The sequence below is a fragment of the Polistes dominula genome, unplaced genomic scaffold (assembly GCF_049000335.1).
Source record: "Polistes dominula isolate Pdom_NZ unplaced genomic scaffold, Pdom_raw_medaka contig_68, whole genome shotgun sequence".
NCBI classification, from domain to species: domain Eukaryota; kingdom Metazoa; phylum Arthropoda; class Insecta; order Hymenoptera; family Vespidae; genus Polistes; species Polistes dominula.
The window spans coordinates 1,288,552-1,308,601 of record NW_028301034.1 but is presented as its reverse complement, the minus strand read 5'-3'; the positions used below and the strand labels follow the sequence as shown (position 1 = coordinate 1,308,601).

Below are 20,050 nucleotides of genomic sequence, written 5' to 3'. Positions count from 1 at the left end.
GTTTCAAATCGAACTGGTCGATCGTAAAAATCGTAAACGACATTGATACACAATTTATGTCTAATGATAAAAAAAAAGATATAAAAATATAAAGAAAATAAGAGATAATTACGTAGTTGTGTTTAATGTGTCATATATTGAAGCATTTGCACTTTAAAAAATGTTCATATTTTTTAATTACATATATATTAAAAACAAAATATATATATATTAATTGCGAAATTATATTGAATAATAAAGCATATAAATACTTTGTTTTTTTTTATCGTAATAATAAACTAAAGAAATAATACATGATTTATTATTTTTGTCTAACTACTGTTTCTTTTCAAATAATACCACCTTTATAATATTTAATCTTATAGTGATAACAGATAGAGATAATTTCTTAAATAGTTTCTATATAACTATAGTCTCTGATCACTTGTAAAAATGTAATATGAAAGTTATTTGTTCGTTATTTAACAGTTTTATAAAAGCATTATAAATGCACATATTTATATATTCTGGACGTTTGAATTCTTAAAATTCTACTCATTGAAGATAGTTTTACAAGGGGAGTGCAAGGTCTTGCCTTCACGGATTTTGTTCAACTTTTGTAGGAAAATAAATTTTGCTTCCCTGTTTATGAATATATATGGTTATAATAAGGGCCACTATTCAATAATTTTTTAAATATTTGCAATTAAAGATGCTAAATAAAGATGTCGTTTAATCCTTAAATACATTTCTCAATTCTCAAATTCAAAAATAATATTCATACAATATTATTTTTAAATATTCATATAATGTTATTTTTGAATATTCATATAATATTATTTTTGAATATTCATATAATATTATTTTTGAATATTCATATAATATTATTTTTGAATATTGTATTTTTGGATATTATATTTATATTATTTTGGAATTTGAGAATTGAGAAATGAATTTAAGGATTAAACGGCATTTTTATTTATCATCTTTAATTGCAATTATCTAAAAAATTATTGAGTAGTGGCCCCTATAACCATATATATTCGTAAACAGGGAAGCAAAATCTATTATCCTAGAAAATTTGAACAAAATCCGTGAGGGCAAGACCTTGCACTCTCTTTGTTAATATAATCTACCCATGAGTATATTGATTAATTATTTACGAAAAAAATTATATTATATTCCGCTCAGCGTATAAAAAATCTATCACTGTTTCTATTCACATTGTTTATCATTAAAAATTTTCTTCTCGAATTTTATAACAAAAACATAAATATTTCTGCATTTATCTAAAGCAGAATTATATCTAATCTGTCAATCATTATAAAATTACACTCTATTTTGGAATTTTGTTATAGTATCGTGTACATTTTCTATAACAGTATATATATAAGGCCGCTGCATTGGATTAACTTTTAAAATAGAGAGAATTAAATTTTGCATATCCTAAAAAGTAAAATTTAACATTATTATGAAATCTGTTAAATTATAATACAACAGATAAAAATATTAATACACATACTTCATTATAGGGTGCTTCTTCTGGAAATGTAATATTTGCACTTATAACAGCGAGTGCCACACTGTCTCCTCTTTCATAAACAGTATCAAATGGAGATTTGAAGTAGCATAAGGCATACAGAATACATCCTAGAGACTAAAAGAAATAATGATGACAATTTACTGACTTTTTTTATAATAAGTAAGTTAATTATCTAGCTAACTATATACAAACATTACCCAAATATCTGTTCGTTCATCAATCATACAGTAGCTTTCAACATTGAATAACTCCGGTGCTCTATATGGCATCGAACATCTTTCAGCAGCTACATCTTGCAATGTTTGAGCTTCTTGATTACCACAAACTTTAACTCTTGCCGGTGCTACAGATCCTAAAATATTATTTTATTATTTAACCCTTAAAGTGCACACTTGTTAAAATTACGTTAAAGTGCATTGTGGGTGTTTGACACCTCAACGTGTTTGAACGTGTCTCCTGAAGTCGCTATTTTTTTCAAAGTAGTTTGATACATGTTTTTTTAAAATAAAATAGGTTTTATACCCATCTGAATTAACACTAGATGGCACTAGACAAATAACCCATTTTTTCGGATTTGTTGGAGTGGCAAACACCAAGTGTGCACTTTAAGGATTAATATTATATATAATAATTGCGTTCTCAATTTTGGTTACATATTTTACTTTTTCGTACCTAAATCCATTATAATAGGCATATTTTGATCATTTAAAACTATATTTGCAGTCTTCAGATCTCTATGCGCAAGAGGATCTGGCTTTGCCTCATGAAAAGCTTGTACACCCTCACATATTCGTAAAAAGGTCATTAAAATATCTATAGGATTCATATAATCATTATTTTTAGCTCGTCTTTCTAACTCATGTGCTAATGTACCTCTCTGTAAATGGAGTTAAAGAGAAATAATGATTTTAATAGTAAATATATGTATTTAAAATAATATTGAATTTTTGTTAATAAACAATAATATAAACTTACATAATAATAAGGTAGTACAAGTAATACTTCACTAGTTGAATTGACAACAGGATCTGCTGTTCCTCTGTGTGTAGAATCAATACATTCTATAACATTTGGATGCTTTACAAGATGATGATATTCTATTTCTTTCATTGCTAAACGTTGGTCTTCTGATCCATGACAAACAATCTTTTTAATAGCATATTTTTTATGTGTTATATTATCTTCTACTAAAAGTACTGTACTAAATCCACTGTAATTCAAATACATATTTTATTATAAGAATATTTTTATGTTTATTTTAATGTAGAAAAAAGAAGACTATTGTCTTATTTTGAGGTTATATATCATTTTCATATATAGATATAAACGAAAGAAAACATTATGAAAAATTATAAGTAATATTTATGAAATTATTATACAACAAATCACATACAAAAAGAAGACTTTAATGTAACTTACCCTTCTCCCAGATGTTCACGAACTGTATATTTTCTCGTATTTATAATAATAGTTTCCTTAGCGCAAAGACATCCCATTTTCCAAATAAAACTCAGGTCAAAGTTGTTCATTGTTAATGATATATAAAAATCCAGAAAAAAAATTATTCATTCGGCACATATTCCTTTTTCATTAGCATGTAAACATTATGACACACATCACAGACATTCGCACTACTCCCAATATGCGAAGTTAGGTAAGGTTAGAATATTTAAAGGGAATCCTTACAATTTGAGAAACTTTAAATTGTGAATCATAATTAACTTTTAATGGACGAAATCTGAAAGTAGATAATAAACATGATAACCAAACTGAATATATTATTATATATTTATGCGCGAATATACAAGATTATATATTTTATTAATATAATAATAATACAATTACTTTCTTACTAATTACATTTATATACATATATCTCTTTAACTATGTAACTTTTCAATTCCGTAGGTTTTTATCTACCACTTATTTAATTATTGATAAATATTCTTCTTTATCTAATTTTATTATAAGGAAAACGCTTAAAATAGAATAAGATAACGGGATCTTGAAAATCTTGCTTTCTCTTGTAAATTAACATCAGCACTAACGGTACCTAATAATAATCTAAAGTGTTGGTAAATAAAACATGTTACTTCTTCCAAAAAATATAGAAGTACATAGAAGTTCACAAGTCCCGTTTTTTGTCTTACCACATTCATCGTAGTTACTACCGGGACCACCAGGAGGCGATAGTAGATCCTTAATGCGATGACAGTTCACTATCAGAGAACGGTACAATCCTATCAAAGAATATAATAGTATTTTACCTACTATTACTCACTGGTGGTTCTGGTAGTAATTAAGAAAAATCTGATTCGGAAGAAGAGGACTTGTGAACTTTTATGTGTTTCTGTATCATTTGCTTCTTCGATAAATTACATTTTCAAATTTATAAAATATGATAATATCAAACTATTAAATGAAAGATTTGATTGTAATAGACGTGTTTGTTAAAAGACTTTTGTCGTGTGACGTTGTCTTAAAAGACTTTTAAAGACTATTATTATAAAATTAAACAATTATTTTTGAAACTGATAATAAGTTAATTAGTGATCTGTTTTGCCAACTGTTGAAATTTTGTGCAGTAATAAAAGCTAAACAATAACATACAGTAAGCAGTGTACTCTTTTGAATGTGTGTATATAATAGAATGTGTAGTATTCAGTGTACTCACAAGTTTACTCGTGAGAGAAGAAGTGACAGTTCTACGTAGCCAGTTACGATTAGAAGACAAAGCAAACGATTACGTTAATGTGATCATTGCAGTGGCAGTGAGTCATCGTTAAAGTTTGAGAACATTGTAATATTTGTTTTTAATTGTAATATGGAAGTTCTTGATCCAACCGTTTCGAGAGATGAATTACCACTTTGCGTCGATTATTTGGAGAAAGGTTTGTTCACAATATCATACAATCTTTTGTTTATATGTATATACCTTTGTTCTGCATCTAGAAGTACCTAATGCCATGTAACTACTGTGTTTTACTATTTGGACTTAACGGAAGTGTGTATTTATGCTCAACAATATGTCATAATTTATTGTCTAATCGCATAAACTTTAAAATTATAGAAATAAGATGATATTTCAATTAATTTCGAATATTTGCATTTAAACATTCATGTAAGATTTCATTCTTATGATGAATTAATGTGAGATTTGTTTGTATTTATATTTCAAAATACATTGATTAGTTCCATAATAACTTACTCTAATATATGTGATTCACATAATTTGATTTCACAATAATATTTGTTTCAGATGACTTAGAACAGAATCCATCTGATACTAAATCATGTATAAAAGCACGCTATACCCTAGGTTTCCTAGGTTTTTTAGGCTTTGCTCTTGTATATGCAATGAGAGTGAATTTATCTGTTGCTATTGTTTCAATGGTCAATCAGACAGCTATACCTAATACGGATGATGATAATGATACTGATGTTTGTCCTAAAGTGAATCCTATAAATGGAACGTTTATACCAGTATGTTCAATTTTTTTTTATCTAATACTATTGATTTCATTATTTTTTTTTTGGAAATTCTAATAAAACTTATAAAATTGAAAAATATGAAAAATTTATTTTTGTTTTTGTTGGATTATTTTAATATTTCATATATCTCAAATATTTATTTTCTAATTCAGTTAACTTAACACAAAATCACAAGTAAAAATGGTTAGTTTAATAGTGGAGTTACGTGTACGATAACATTATCAAATTTATTCTTTTTCTTGTTATCATTTTTAACTCATATCACGTGTTACACACTTTTATTAGTCATTTCTCTTTATATCAAAGTTTTGTAAAAAAAAATGCTTGATATATTTTGCGTTGTACTAAATAACTCATTTCTATTATCATTTTGACAGAGTGCAGGAGAATTCAATTGGGATGAAAAAACTCAAGGTGTTATATTAGGAGCATTTTTTCTTGGCTATGTAACAACAAATGTACCAGGAGGTAGAATGGCTGAAAAAGTTGGTGGGAAATTAGTATATGGATTAGGAGTCTTTTTGACTGCTGTATTGACCGTAATTAGTCCCTTTGCAGCATATTGGGGCTTGGTACCATTCCTTGTAGTGAGAATTGCAGAAGGTTTTACAGAGGTAATTAATCCTAATAAAAGCTTCATCACATTTTCTATTATTATTTATTTTCATATTTATTTAATATAGGGTGTTACTTTTCCTGCAATGCATTCTATGCTTGCACATTGGGTTCCACCATTAGAAAGAAGTAAATTTGCAGCAATTGTGTATGCAGGTAATGCTATAAACCATGGAACTTAAATAGTGGCAACTATTTATTCACAACCGATACAAAAGAGTTACATGTGTTCTCCTGTTACTGCCAGCGATTTGGAAGGCTTAGTATACCGTTAGCAGAGCTTGCTCTGTTGATGGTGCGAATGGAGCAGACTACTGCCTGTCGAATCTCTGGAACAGTTCTGAAGCGAATGCCACGATAGGTTCCACATGAATTGACGGAAATGCAGAAATGGATGCGCTACGACCGCTCCATTCGCACCATCAACAGAACAGGCTCTGCTGACGGGTTCTACACAACGTTGGTGACTACTTTGAAGGACAGTAACAGGTGCAAACATGTAACTCTTTTGTATAAACAGTTGCCACTATTTAAGTTCCAACCTATGTATTTGTTTATTTGTCAATTAATTTGTTTTTTAGGTTCAAATTTTGGAACAGTTATATCACTACCTCTAAGTGGATGGCTGTGTTCATTGGAATTATGGGGTGGCTGGCCACTCGCATTTTATTTGTTTGGTGGTTTAGGTGTTATTTGGTATGCATTTTGGTTGATCTTTATTTATGATACACCTGCCCAGCATGTAAGAATTGATCTACAGGAAAGAGCGTACATTGAAGCCAGTGTTGAAAAAAAGATGAGGTCAGTTAAATGTTATTTGTATGTAGTTGTAAGAAGTTATTAATTGAGCTCATCTCTCACTTATATTTTTATGAAAATAGACTGATGATCCTGATGTACCCTGGTTATCAATTTTTACATCTCTGCCTATGTGGGCTATAACTATAACGCAATGCGGTCAATCCTGGGCATTTTACACACTGTTAACAGAACTTCCTTCATATATGGATAAAATTTTGCATTTTGATGTACAACAAGATGCATATCTTTCTGCATTACCATATCTAAGTGCTTGGTTGGTTGGACTACTAGTATCGAGTTTTGCAGATGCTCTTCTTGCTCGACAAATCTTATCTCCTTTGACTTCATTCAAATTATGGAATACAGTGGCTTCTGCTGGCCCCAGTCTTAGCTTTTTAGGTGCTATTTGGGCTGGATGTGATAGCATGACTGTTATGATAATGCTTGCCGGATTAGGTTCATTACAAGGTGCAGTGTATGCTGGAAATCAAATGAATCACATCGCATTAGCACCACGATATGCTGGTACTCTTTATGGACTTACCAATGCAGCAGCTAATGTTTGCGGATTTTTGGCACCATATGCCATTGGTAGATTAGTCCAAGGACATGTAAGTATATTTTTATATAAATATAAATATTATTTATAGTAATACATTTAGTATTTTTCAATTGATATTTTATATGAAAAGCGTACGTCTTTTTATTTAGTCTCAACATTATTTTATTTTTTATCTTTGATTTCATAGGAAACTTTAGCACGTTGGCATACAGTTTTCTGGATGGCAGCTGGAATAAATATGATAGCTAATTGTTTCTATTTAATTTTTGCATCTGCTAGTGAACAATCATGGAGCAATGGTAATAGTAGATGATGATAAAATTTTCTTATACATTCAATATTTAATATAGGAAATTACATATCGTTTGATCAAGTTTCACTTATATTAGTATAATTTTAATTTATCATGACAAATGTAGGAAATGAATATGGAAGAATTATCAATTTTAAGTAGAGAGATAAATAAGAACTTTTGTTCTCTTCATTCCATTGCGATTACTTTATCTCAGGCTTTGTATTTAAACAAAAGAAAAAAAAACATATTTATTAACCCTCGCCCTTTTTATAACGGGGGTTTTCGGAAGACTTGTCTATTATTGGTGATTGATTATTATTTGCATATGGGGTAGTAACAAAGTGTCACTCATTCTTACGTATTTTGAGTAGGGGAGTTGTCCAGATTTTACAGTTTCGAATAATGAACGTTATGATGATAGATAGGGGAAGAGGGTTTGTAAAGATGATTAATAATTTCGATGGCCACCGTCCTTACATTAACGGCGATAGACCGTAGGGCGAGGGTTAATCAAGTATTTAGTCAAGTATTACAGCTTTTTTTCTTTTTAAAAAGCCTGTATATGATATGCAGTATTTTTTATACACAATTATCATATCATAGAATAACAAAAATAAAAAGAATATTTATAATATTTATAATAAATGATACAGTTGGAATTGAAGATAAATGAAATGATCATAATTGATGTAAATATATATTAAGTAAATTATTATTATTAATTATTATTATTATTATTGATTTATTTTATTGTTGTTGCGAGTAACGACGAAAAAAAACGAAAAAACGAAAAAACAAAAACAAAATGGTGCAAATTTTGTTCTCTTACGTCGATTAAAATATTATACAATTTAATTTTGCGCGTTGTTTGAGTGGATTATTTAGGAAAAATTGTTTATAAGTCGTGTTTTGTACGTGTATTCGAAATATTTGACGCAGTGCGCGAGGTGTACATATGTGTAAGTATGTAAGTAAGTAAGTAGTAATGTGTAATTTTTGTGTATGATTTTTTTTCTTCCTTTTTTTTCTTGTTTTGTTTTTTGTTTATTTTTTTTGTTTTTTTTTTTGTTTTTAATATACAGAGTGGTTCGGCAATCGTAGTACAATTGAGAAGGTTTGTGACGATTTTTGTTTATTTTTTCAAAAATTCATTCTCCCTTTTTTCTTGGTTCTATCGCGAATGTTGATCCATCATGTAAATATTAAATATCATTATATCCATTATCGTTATCTATTTACACGTATACGGTAATTGGTTCACGTCGGTTTGACGTTCTATAGTAAAAAGAATCTTCTCCTCTATCCTCTTCGAATTTCATTTGCCATGATTTTTTTTTTTTGTCTTATTTGTTCGAAATGAAATGAAAAAGAAAAAGGAAAAATACAAGAAGAATCTCTCTCTCTCTGGACTTTTCGAATTTTCTTTTTTGCCTAAGCTTTTTTTTCTTTCGCACTTTTTCTTCCTATCTGTTTTATTTTATTCGAAGATGATCGTGATTTAATTAAAATAATACAAAGTGTGCTCTTAAAATATCTTCGAATTAATACAAAGTGACTTCTTTTTCTTGTTCTTTCTCTCGTGAGAGAGAAAGAAAATGTACTTACTAACTTACTTACTTTCTCAAAAGCTTTTCCCTTTCAGATAATCTACCGGTTTTTTTTTCGCGTCAAAGGAGACGATGGAATATTCCCGTTTATTCCAATCTTTCTTTTATTCCCCTTTTTTTCTCTCTATCTTTCTTTAATCTTTTATATTTTTTAGTATTTTTTTTTGCTTTGTTTTTATTTTACTTTTTTTTTTCTTATCGTGTGCTCATTATTATTTTAATCAGGCATATTACCTTCGGACACACTACGTTAAATACACTAGTGCTTTAATTAATTAATTAAGGCGAGCAGCGTGGTCGGTATTTTTTTCCCCCTTTTTATAATATTTTTATTGATTTCTTTTTTCTTTTATTATTTATAGTTTGCAAATATCCTTTCGTTTAGGCGGAGAATCGTTCATTATTTAAAAGCTTAATCTCTCTCCCTCTCTATCTCTCTCGGTCTCTTTCTTTATCCATTATTTCGTTTCGACGAATATTTCGATTCGTTATTTGGGTATTTAATTTAGCGCGAGTATCACTGAATTGAACAGGTTCTGCCGACTTCGGTAGATCTCAAAATGATTCTCGATCCAGGTGTGTTGTTTTCGTTTGCTGCCGCGAGCGAGCACGTCTTCGTTCGCATGATCATCAGGTCCGTCCTTATGCTGGGTCGTCGCACGTTAGGCGCCACGACGCCGCAGGCGTCGCTTAATCGACGCTTTATGCTCAAAGTTGCCTTGTGCTTTGGCTGCGAACAAAATATATATATTTTTTACTTACTTAAATTGCCTCTCATTTTTCAACCAAATGTAATCGTTAAATCTCCATAATGCCATGTTTATTTCAAAATCATTCAATTCAATGTGATTAATAATTACTTCATATGAATTATTATTATTATCAATATTAATAATATATGTTTTTGTTTAAATATGAAACTTTATTAATTATATTGTATTATATGTATTACTAGAGGTGCTTTTATTAATGCCTAAATTACCTTATTATCGTCATCTGTTAGAATCTTATCTTATAAACAAATAATTCGCAATAAAATAATATTGCGATTATAAATTGAGATATTAGCTATCCTATCTTTTAAGTTGGATAAAACTGCACACAGTGTGCAAAATTTTATAAAAACGGTTCAGTAATTTAGGAGTCCATTGCGCGCAAACAACGTGACACGTCATTTATATATATTAAGATTAATAAATGTTAATATTTCATTACGAATGAAATTATTATTTTGATGTATTTCACAAATCTCCCTTCATTTATAACCATAAAATTATCTTTTATTCATTTATATATATATATATGCAAAGTATTTAATGTTTTTTTTTTTTTAATATGATGGATGTAATACAATATTACAATATATATATATCGTATGTTTAAAGTATAACGTTACAGATTTATATCTCGAGAACATGACATTATTGAGAAAAATTGTTCAGACAAGATTTCACGATAAAAATATTATGACTCATATTGTTTTTTTTTATTTTATTTATTTATTGCATGGTTTCGTTTAAAAGTCAACTATGTGCTCTTTAAGAAGAATTTAAATGTATTAAAATAACGATGTAATGTATGTAACAAAATGAAAAACAATTTGATTTGAAAAATATTTTCATGAATATGCAATTATTTAACGAATGAAATAATTTCAATATATAATGATTTTTGTGTGTGTGTGTGTGTATAATTAGTTAATATATGCAAATAAATACCTGCGATGGTGGTAGCATGGTGGGTGAGCCAAAAGTAAGAGGAACTTTTCTATGATGATTCGGTGCCATTTCTAATGGCAAACCGGCTACGACGAAAAGCTGATAGAAAAGTTCGTCCACGTGGTAATTTCGTTTGGCGGAAACTTCGACGAAAACGCAACAGTCGTCCTGACTCGCACAATACTCCTCGGCTTCCTCAATTGTGACGCTTCTAAAACAGGTATGGTTTAACCAAAATTATTTATAATTTTATATAATGTTATTCTTTTAATCCTCTATAATATTATATAATTAATAAATCATCCTGCATTTGATTATATGCATGAACATTTTTCTTCTAATTATAATATACAATTATTATTTGTTATTTCATATGCATAGGAAGTTTGTTTAAGATGTTTTTGTTCTCTTTTTTCTAATTTATACTTAACGTACTGTGATAATATTACGTTTTAATATACACCAGGTATTCAATATAACATTTCAAATATATATTTTTAGAATATTACATTTAAAACAAATATAGAATGTATTTCAATCGAGTAGTGTATTTAATAAATACATATAATAAACTAGGGGTGGCCCAGTCCGATACACACGTCTTTAAGTCAACGAATTACCTTATTCCGCCATCTGTTAGAATGATATAAACTATCCTATCTTTCAAGTTGGATGAAACTGCACACAGTGTGAAAAATTTTCTTAAAATCGGTTCAATAGTTTAGGAGTCAATTGCGCACAAACAACGTGACACGTCATTTATATATATTAAGATAAGATAATATAATAAATTAATGCAATAAGTATTATTGCATCTATTGTTGTTCGGTTTCTTTTTCTTTTTAATTGACATTAGAGAGAAAGATTAAATTTTGAAATAAAAAAAAAAAAGCATTGTGCATTAAATTGTGAACAAAATTATATTATAGAGGGTTAAATTGCAAAAGTTATTTGTTTTCAAACATTTGAAAAGTTAAAAAAAAAAAAGTTAACGTACTTTGTATCCTTATCGCATTTATTTCCCACAATGACCATAGGAACCTTTAAGCTGTAATGACTCTTGTTTCTACTTTTGGTTACACCTTGGGCAGCGCTTATCTTAGTTTCGATGATAGCTTCTCGCAATCTGATTGCTTCCTCGAAAGATTCTCGACAATCCATACTAAACACCACCACAAACAAATCTCCTGCAAAACAAAACAAAAATGAATGTTAATTAAAATATAAACAGTTTAATTCTCGATAAATATTCAATTGGTCAAGAATGCATCATGCATCGCATGAACCTGGTGTATGTAATAATGTAAGTGAACATTCGCGTGCATGTTACAAGAATCAGGATTAACTTATGTTAGTTGGCCTCTTTGAAAAAACGATTGGTAAGTATTGCAATAGGTCGAGGCTAAGAATACAATAACAATAAACGAAGGAAGGAAGAGCAGATCGATTATTCCGTCAACGCGAAAGGTCGTGTTCGCGATTTTTTTTTTCGTGCGTTTCAAATGTCAACTGTTAAAAGGTTCTATACGGGTACTACGATTCGCATTTAAACAATTTACCTATATATATATATATACGTGCGTTTTTATTTTTTTTTTTTTTTATAGAACACGCGTATTTTTGTTGCAACTTGACGGTTTTCACGAAAAATGAAATTTGTAGAAAAACTGATCGAAATGTAAATGTAAATTTATCGGATACGTAACAAAATATTGGATATTTAAAATACTTTCCTTTTGATTATTAATATTCAAGCAGATTTGTGTCGTGTCGTGTCGTTCGATTATATTACCATCAATCGATAAACTCGATTCGAATTTTGAGGAAACAAAAAGTTTCAGTTAGAAAACGAGGACGTGATAGGAAATTAGATAATTACGAAATTCTCGATAGCGATTGGAAAACGTTATTCGTTCGAGAATAAGTCGCCTACCACCTCCCACCATGTTGTAATGATGAATTTTCAAAGCCCTTTTGAAGAATTACTTTTTTCCAAGAGTAAACGCGAGTTCGTACAAGTTCTTGGTCCCGGGATTGAAGTATCGCGATTGGCCTGATTTTCCCTTTCTTTGGCTGATTAATATTCAAATCCATTGGATAGGGGTGAAGGAAAGGGGAAAAGATACGCTCCAGTGATATCCGAAAGAACTCAAAAGCAACGAAAGATTTTAAATCATCGAAGAATACGAAACAAAAAGAAAAAGGAATTTTCTAATCTGCTAACAAACGGGGTGAGTTTTTTTTTCTTTCTTTTTTTGTCTTCTATCGAAAATTAACATGTTACGTTAAGCAACTTTGGTTAGTCGTCTTACACCTTGAGTTGGTACGCGAAGACTTAACGATTAAAATTTGTTATGCAAATGTACCTTGCCTGATGCTCTCCCTCTCACTGCATAAACTGTAAAAGAAGTTCGATCGGTAAAAGGGATAAGAAAATCGTGTATAGGGCAACCGTTAACATTATCAACAACAAAAACAACAACAACAGGAACGCCTAGTTCTTGGTCTTTACTAGTTTTTAAGACGAGTTACAATTTACATAGATAACGTAGCTTGACTAATTATTCACGTGCTCTTTCTACTTGACTTAAAAGTGATAAAAATACAACAATAAAAAAAAGAAAAACAAGAAAGAAAGAACAAAAGAGTAAAGAAACGCACCGATAAATAATGAGGGTTTGCGTTTCTACTTTTTTTTTCTTTTTGTTTTTTTTTTGTTAAACTTTTCCACGAAGGATATTATTAGAAAGTCTAACTATTGTCTGATGTAATTCAATGTAACAACCGACGTTGATTTTACCAGCTACGTCACCTCGATTAAAAATAACGCGAATGTGGATTAGTCCGGAAAGCTTACTAGATTAATGATCTTACTTCAATATAAAAACTCGTATGCGAGAAGACTTTTCTATGGTGAATGAAAGTTAACGTTGATAGTATGAAAAAAAAAGAAAAAAAAAATGTAACTTTACGTTTGTAAAACTGTTGCGTCCCAAACCAAAAGTGTAATTAACTCGAGCGAACTGGCATGACGTAAATAGAAATCGAGGTCATAATAAAATGTTCAAGCTTGGTGAGAATATTTTTCAACATTTTTATTATCGATAATTCGATCGAACGATTGATCGAAAAACGAGAATGAATTAGCCCTTTACGGTGAGATTTGCGGTGGTCTTTTTTAATTTTAACGAAGTTTAATGATCATCTCGTTTCATCTTTCCTATTTCGAATTTATATCAAACTAGGGGTGCCCCACCACGCGTTGCTGTGGCTTACAATCAGTCCGAACTAACAGAGATAATCATGACTCTTTGTTAATAAATAAATAAGAATAAACTATCTATCTTTCAAGTTGGATGAAACTGCACACAGTGTGCAAACTTTTATTAACATTGATTCAGTTGTTTAGGAGTCCATTGCGCACAAACAACGTGACACGTAATTTATATATATATTGAGATAAAATGATCTTTCGTAGAATGTTTCTTTGGTCAATTGAAATAATTTAGTAAATCGAAAAAAGTTCTCTTTTGGATTATGATAAGAATTCCTAATGATTTAAACAACAACAACAACGTAATGCGAAACGATACTACTCGGTTAGGTCGCGTAGAAAGCGTCTGACTAAAATCGTTTAGTTCTACTGAAACAACGTAGCTAGGAATATGATCGGGAATATGGTCAGACCCTTGTGCTTTGGTATATGTATATTATGTATGTATAATAATACTGGAGTATTCGCGGTTAACGTATACACGTAAATCCTCGCTCGGTTAACGAGTTTGCTTCGTGGAAGATACGATTATCATCGAAAATTTGCTGCAAACGGCTCGGCATGGTAACATAAATTTACATACGTTCGCATATCTTAATAAAACATCGATAAGAAATGCGAGTACGAATTTAATGCACACTATAGTGTGAGAGAAAATACAATATATATTTTTATACGTGATTCGATTAACGTCAAACCAAAGGAGCCTTCTACTAATGGTAAGACGTCCCTTATTCTTTTTTCTCCCCTTTTAACCTAATAATAAATTCTCCAGCGGTCTAGTTTTCCGTCTTTCTCGTCGATTCATGTTTTTATTCTTTTTGGTTATGTTTCTCCATCTTTGCTTTCTTTCTTTTTTTCTTTTTTTTCTTTTTTTTTCTTTTTTTTCTTTCTCGCCTCGAACTTCCGTTACCTCCGTTACAACGTCGTTCTCGTTGGAATGCTTTATTTCTGAGAAAGCTTGCAGCAACCTAGTCGTTTTCCTTTTTCCTTTTCCTGAGCTTCTCTCCCCTTCATTGTTCCGTACGATGATGTATCCGTCGGGTATTATATCGCGAAGAGTGCACCTTCTGATTCGAAAAAGGAATTCCCTTCACTCGCATAGTGTCCATTGTCTTTGAATTGGGGTCACCGTTCTAGAGTTTGCGTGCTAACGCATTTCGTGCCCCGGACACATCTGACGTCTGTCGCTTGTATTTATATACCAAGAGGTAGTATACATATGTATACATATATACGTATGTATGTATATTCATTGTATTCTCGAGAAAAAGGATGGTGAGTTTGTTCTTGTTGTATACGATCGAGTTTCTTCGTCGTTTCTGTGAGAACATCAGAAAGTTCACAGATCGTTCTTCGAGCTTGTGTTGACGTCTACCAAGTTTCTTGCGATTTATATGTCCTTGCATAATCTTATACCGCATAAATGCTCCGCATTTTTATTTATATTACGAATCACACTGAGATATATGTATGTGCGTTTTATATTCGTCGTCTTCTACTTCTTCTTTACTTGTATGTACAATTTTTATTTATTAATATTATTGTATACATATACATATATATATACAGAGTGTTCTAAAAACATATTCAATATTTATACGGTATATAGGATACATTGTACTGAATAAAAAAGCTTTAGTTAACGTAGGTCGAAAGGTCAACCATTTCTGAGATATTAACATTTTTTGATTTATTATTAATATAATCGACTTATTATTGAATTTGCGATGTTTGAAGAAGATTTTTTCAAGTATCCACCTTTCATTTCTACACATGCATAATTATTTTCTTTTTACAAAGTTGTGAAATTGTTTGACAAGCTTGGTGAATAATACACTGACATTTTCACGATACTTTGTAACTATTTAATATTTGCAATCGCTGTTTCACAACTGATTGATTCTCAATGAAATATACTTTTGGTACTTGAATAAACACATTTACAACGTCATTTAAAAACACTATAGTTAACACATTGCATTCGATGGAAAGAAGTAAGTCAATCATGGTACTAGCAAACAAACAAATATTTATATCTCAAAAATGATTGACTTTCGGACTGATGTTTACTAAAGCTTTTTTACTTAGTACACTGTATTCTATATACTATAATGGTTATTTTTGAACACTCTGTATATATATGTTACTTACTTACGGTATTTATTTACGATAGTGGTACACGTTTTAGTATTCGGTCCAACTCGCTTCATGAAATGTCGTTCACGCTTTCGTAAAGCTCACCCTTCGACTTTTACGATCACCAAGTTTCACAGTCGAATCGGTTTTCAAACATAACCACCACTACTACTACTACTAGCTAGCTAGCTAGCTAACAGCTTTTTGCATTATCGCGTTTTAGGGTATCGGTTTACTCTCATGGAATATCGATGTTCTTTACTAATGCCTAAGAATGATTCCTCTCTCTCCCTTAGTCTAGTGTTACAATGAATAACGATATTTGTAAAGCAAGAACGTAAAGCAAGGAATAACAGAAATAAAAGAAAATAACAAAGAAAAGAAACCAAAAAAACAAAAAAAACGAGAGGATGAAAAGAAAAATGCAAAACATAATACAAAAGATTGAGAAACAGGATCAATCAAGGAGAAACAGATACAATCAATCTTGCATTCCTATTCGTTTCGATTTTCTCATAAGAAAAATTGTACTCGTGTGACCTCGACCTCTTGTAAACCGATTAATTTAATGTTGGGGAAAAAATGCGAGCCAGTAGCATGTTGGCAACGATATGAAATTCGCGTAACGTAACGTAACGTAACGTAACGTAACGAAGAGGTGTGGGTTGAGGGGGTCCGACGTTTTCCTTGACTTTTAGGTCGATCACGCATGCAAATTTGATAATTCATCGGAATGACATGTGGAATATCACGTGGTTGTCATACCCGGTCTACCATACGCGTGATCGTTTCTGCTACACCTACCATTTATCACTGCTCGAGTTGGAATGATCAATACGCATGCACGCGGTCGTGCACTCGGCATTACACGTTCGACCACGCGGATCGAGCATGATACGATGCAATTTAACGATGCAAAGTGAGAGAGAGAGAGAGAGAGAGAGAGAGTGAGAGAAAGAAGGGAGGAAAATGAAAGAAGGGTGCAGCAGTAACTGCACACTCGTATGTACACACACACACATGCAGTAAAATATATTTTTTAATCGAGCAATCGTACCGAGGATTGCCGTATCTCGATTTTACGACGATCATTTGTAATAAACGATTTATTTCGATTATATATATACATATATAGGTATACATAGGCATGAAATATTTATCTTATTTTCAAATAATTTCATCGAAATACGATTTATGTATATAAGCTAGATATGTTTGGAGAATTAACTGCTCGAAGCTTAACACCGAACGTTTATAAATTATAATCATACATTTTATATGGTATTATTTATACCATGCGTTAAATACGTTATCGTTGCTCACACGTTTTAGGTTTACTCGTAGATTAACATTTTTATAAATACAAAAATAAACATTAAACATTTGTAATATTCTAAACAAAACGTTATGACGTTAGAATCGGTTGTATACTGTTGCTAAAAACGGATTACAAAGGTAGGACAATCGATTTGTCGAACTAGTATTGCGATATTGTAAGAGAGAGAGGGAGAGAGAGAGAGAGAGAGTAAAAGGATCGATTTAACATAAAAATTTGTCTTTTCTTATTTGTCGTGTTTGCTTCCCCCCGTGTTCAATAATAAAAGATCTTATATCAGGGGGGAAAGGAAGGTAAACCGATAAGTGGTAAAGGGTGAACGATTTGAAATACGGGAAAGAATAGTTGGCACTTAACGTTTGGTATATTCTTAAGGATCTATCATAGATAAAAATAGTGAAGGAGATGTTGAGAAGATGAGAAAGATGATAGGAAAACGGATAAGGACACTTTTCTTTTGGCGCTTATATTTGCCCTGTTCGTTCGTTCGTTCATTCTCGTCCATTTTAGTTTAGTATCAGCATCTTTTCAACGCGCATCTTTTCGACGTTTCAACAAACCAAAATCTTCTTCTTCTACTTCTATCACTTTTCTACTATTTTGATCTTATTCTTTTCCAATGTCGATTCGCGAATTCTTTATCGAGTTTCATTCATTTTTCCTACGATAGATTCTATGGATTTTCAAGATCTGGATTCCTGGTACTATTCCATTCGTTCGTACTTTTTATACAGTTCGTGAGTACGTACATACAGAATCACATGAGAGACACGAAAAATATCAGCCATACTTTTACCATTTCAACAACCCATACCGCAACGTGCTTGCCTTTCGGATCTCATATCCCACACACGGACACGAAGAGGGAACACATTCGAATAACGTTACACGTTTCTAGAACAGTTTTGTAGATTCTTCCTAGATATTTCGAGAATCGAGACGTACACGCGAGAATATTTGTGACTGTACGATTTCCCACTATGAAATTTAGGACGAACGAACACACTCTGAAACTTCTCTTTCTATTTTTCTATTTCTTTTTATTTTCCAGTTCTTTTATTAAAGTAGAAACTTCTTTAGAATGGGAGTGATTTGAAAAAGGCGAATGAAAATCCATGGTAACGGCAATGAAACGATGACACAACTACGGTACTAAAAAGAGAGAAACAGACAAACATGTATACATGTATAGGATTTAATTTTATGTTGTTTATATATTTACTAAATAATTTAGAATTATATTAAATCAATATTTTATAACAAAGCCATAGCAACGTTTGGCCAGAGCATCCTAGTAATTTATATTTTACTAGGGGTGCTTCGCCACACGTTGCTGTGGCTCACAATCAGTCCGATGCACACGTCTTTAAGTCAACGAATTACCTTATACCACCTTATTGCGATTATAAATTGAGATATAAACTATCCTATCTTTCAAGTTGGATGAAACTAGACACAGTGTGCAAAATTTGATTAAAATCGGTTCAATAGTTTAAGAGTCCATTGCGCACAAACAACCTGACAAGTAATTTATATATATTAAAGATATTAAATATTCATCTTTTCTTTTACTAGGAAATAATAATCCTTTAATACGCAAATCTGTCAAATCTATCGAGAAGCTTACATTGAGGCGTGCTATGAAATATATTGATGTTTCCTATTAGACGAACCACTCAGTATTATCGTACTTCTTGTTAGATTCTACCTAAGAGAATACGTATGCGTATGCATATATGTATGTTTGTATGTACCTGTGTACATATCGGTAAGGTAATATTAATACTCCGTAACACAGTTTAAACGAGTAAGCTCACAAGCTAATAAGTTGGATCGTATATGATACCGGAGCTTCCTGTAACAAGTTCGCTAGAGAAGATGTGAGACGAGCCGCGAATGTAAACGTCAACAAGAAATGAAGAATGGTGATGAAACTAGTTATAGTAATAGTTAACGCATCCTTGGAATTTCTATTCTCGTAATACAAAGAGAGTCGTGAATAAAAGTATAAATAAATATCTCTTATTGTTTATGGGTGTACTAAAGTGGAAAAATAATATAAATTTTGTTTCATTTTGTTTGTGAAACAAAATGTTAGATATTTTTATTTCGTTTATTCAAAAATGATTATATTAATATGTAAAACGTAGTAGATATAGTAAATAGCAATGATTGATGATCTGAATGATTTCTGTTTTTATCCGTAATCTCGACTAATCCTTCTATGAACATTTGAAATTTTCTATCCTTGGATAAACGGATCATTGAGATAACCTCTCAAAGTCTAGTCGGCTATTGTCTCATGGTAATACGTTCCTGAATTTAACTCTAACGAAATATACGTTTTGTTTCGTTTCGTTTGAGGTACATGTAGCTCAAAAGAAAGAAAAAAAATTGTAGTGAACAAAAATGAATTCGTAAGTGAAGAACAAAAGGTGACATTTTAACGTAGGATGCATTTTCTTTTACGATTCTCGGACTTACCGGTTAGGAAGGATAATCGTCGCATGGCAGGAAAGGGATGGTTTCCGCTGGTGTCCAGGAGATCAAGTTGATGCACTTCGCCCCTGATTCTATAAAGCTTCCTGTGAAAATCCTCGATCGTGGGTGTATAACTCTCTTCGAATTTGTTGGATAAAAATCTGCGAAATGAAATATTTTCCATTTTAAAGTTCTTATTTTGATTAAT

At 31.0% G+C, this 20,050-nt stretch overlaps 3 protein-coding genes across 6 annotated transcripts in view; 1 reads left to right on the top strand and 2 right to left on the bottom strand.

Annotated features, from left to right (window-relative positions):
* Positions 1–121: 121 nt before the first annotated feature.
* On the bottom strand, positions 122–4,324 carry LOC107072847 (serine/threonine-protein kinase 16). 3 transcript variants are annotated; one of them, XM_089174551.1, is made up of 7 exons: positions 4,197–4,324; positions 2,942–3,260; positions 2,498–2,732; positions 2,195–2,399; positions 1,720–1,874; positions 1,502–1,636; positions 122–1,425 (listed from the first exon to the last, which is right to left on the bottom strand). In XM_089174551.1, the coding sequence occupies exons 2-7, from the start codon at positions 3,049–3,051 to the stop codon at positions 1,309–1,311; spliced, it is 957 nt and encodes a 318-aa protein (XP_089030677.1). In that variant the 5' UTR covers positions 3,052–3,260; positions 4,197–4,324; the 3' UTR covers positions 122–1,308. The 3 variants fall into 3 exon arrangements, with proteins under 3 accessions (XP_089030677.1, XP_015188591.1, XP_015188592.1); XM_015333105.2 differs by lacking the exon at positions 4,197–4,324 and adding an exon at positions 3,368–3,618; XM_015333106.2 differs by lacking the exon at positions 4,197–4,324 and adding an exon at positions 3,383–3,618.
* MFS10 (major facilitator superfamily transporter 10) lies at positions 4,276–8,015 on the top strand. Its single transcript, XM_089174556.1, has 7 exons — positions 4,276–4,413; positions 4,782–5,005; positions 5,392–5,628; positions 5,698–5,785; positions 6,211–6,434; positions 6,511–7,041; positions 7,180–8,015. Exons 1-7 carry the CDS (start codon positions 4,347–4,349, stop codon positions 7,303–7,305), a joined length of 1,497 nt encoding a protein of 498 aa, XP_089030682.1. The 5' UTR covers positions 4,276–4,346; the 3' UTR covers positions 7,306–8,015.
* A 1,036-nt stretch (positions 8,016–9,051) lies between these two features.
* LOC107072848 (dexamethasone-induced Ras-related protein 1) overlaps positions 9,052–20,050 on the bottom strand; it is a 50,311-nt gene continuing 39,312 nt past the window's right edge. For both annotated transcript variants that reach the window (XM_089174553.1, XM_089174552.1), the window contains 4 exons: positions 19,846–20,003; positions 11,610–11,799; positions 10,613–10,823; positions 9,052–9,624 (listed from right to left, as the gene is read on the bottom strand). In XM_089174553.1, coding sequence (XP_089030679.1) covers positions 9,412–9,624; positions 10,613–10,823; positions 11,610–11,799; positions 19,846–20,003 — 772 coding nt within the window. In that variant the 3' untranslated portion in view covers positions 9,052–9,411. The remainder of the gene's footprint in view (positions 9,625–10,612; positions 10,824–11,609; positions 11,800–19,845; positions 20,004–20,050) is intronic.

Coding starts and splice junctions, on each gene's coding strand:
- MFS10 (XM_089174556.1), top strand. CDS start 4,347: ATGGAAGTTCTTGATCCAACCGTTTCGAGAGATGAATTACCACTTTGC. Junction 4,414..4,781: donor CGTCGATTATTTGGAGAAAG/GTTTGTTCACAA, acceptor TATTTGTTTCAG/ATGACTTAGAACAGAATCCA. Junction 5,786..6,210: donor TGCAGCAATTGTGTATGCAG/GTAATGCTATAA, acceptor TTTGTTTTTTAG/GTTCAAATTTTGGAACAGTT.
- LOC107072847 (XM_089174551.1), bottom strand. CDS start 3,051: ATGAACAACTTTGACCTGAGTTTTATTTGGAAAATGGGATGTCTTTGC. Junction 2,400..2,497: donor TTGTACTACCTTATTATTAT/GTAAGTTTATAT, acceptor CTCCATTTACAG/AGAGGTACATTAGCACATGA. Junction 1,637..1,719: donor ATGAACGAACAGATATTTGG/GTAATGTTTGTA, acceptor TATTTCTTTTAG/TCTCTAGGATGTATTCTGTA.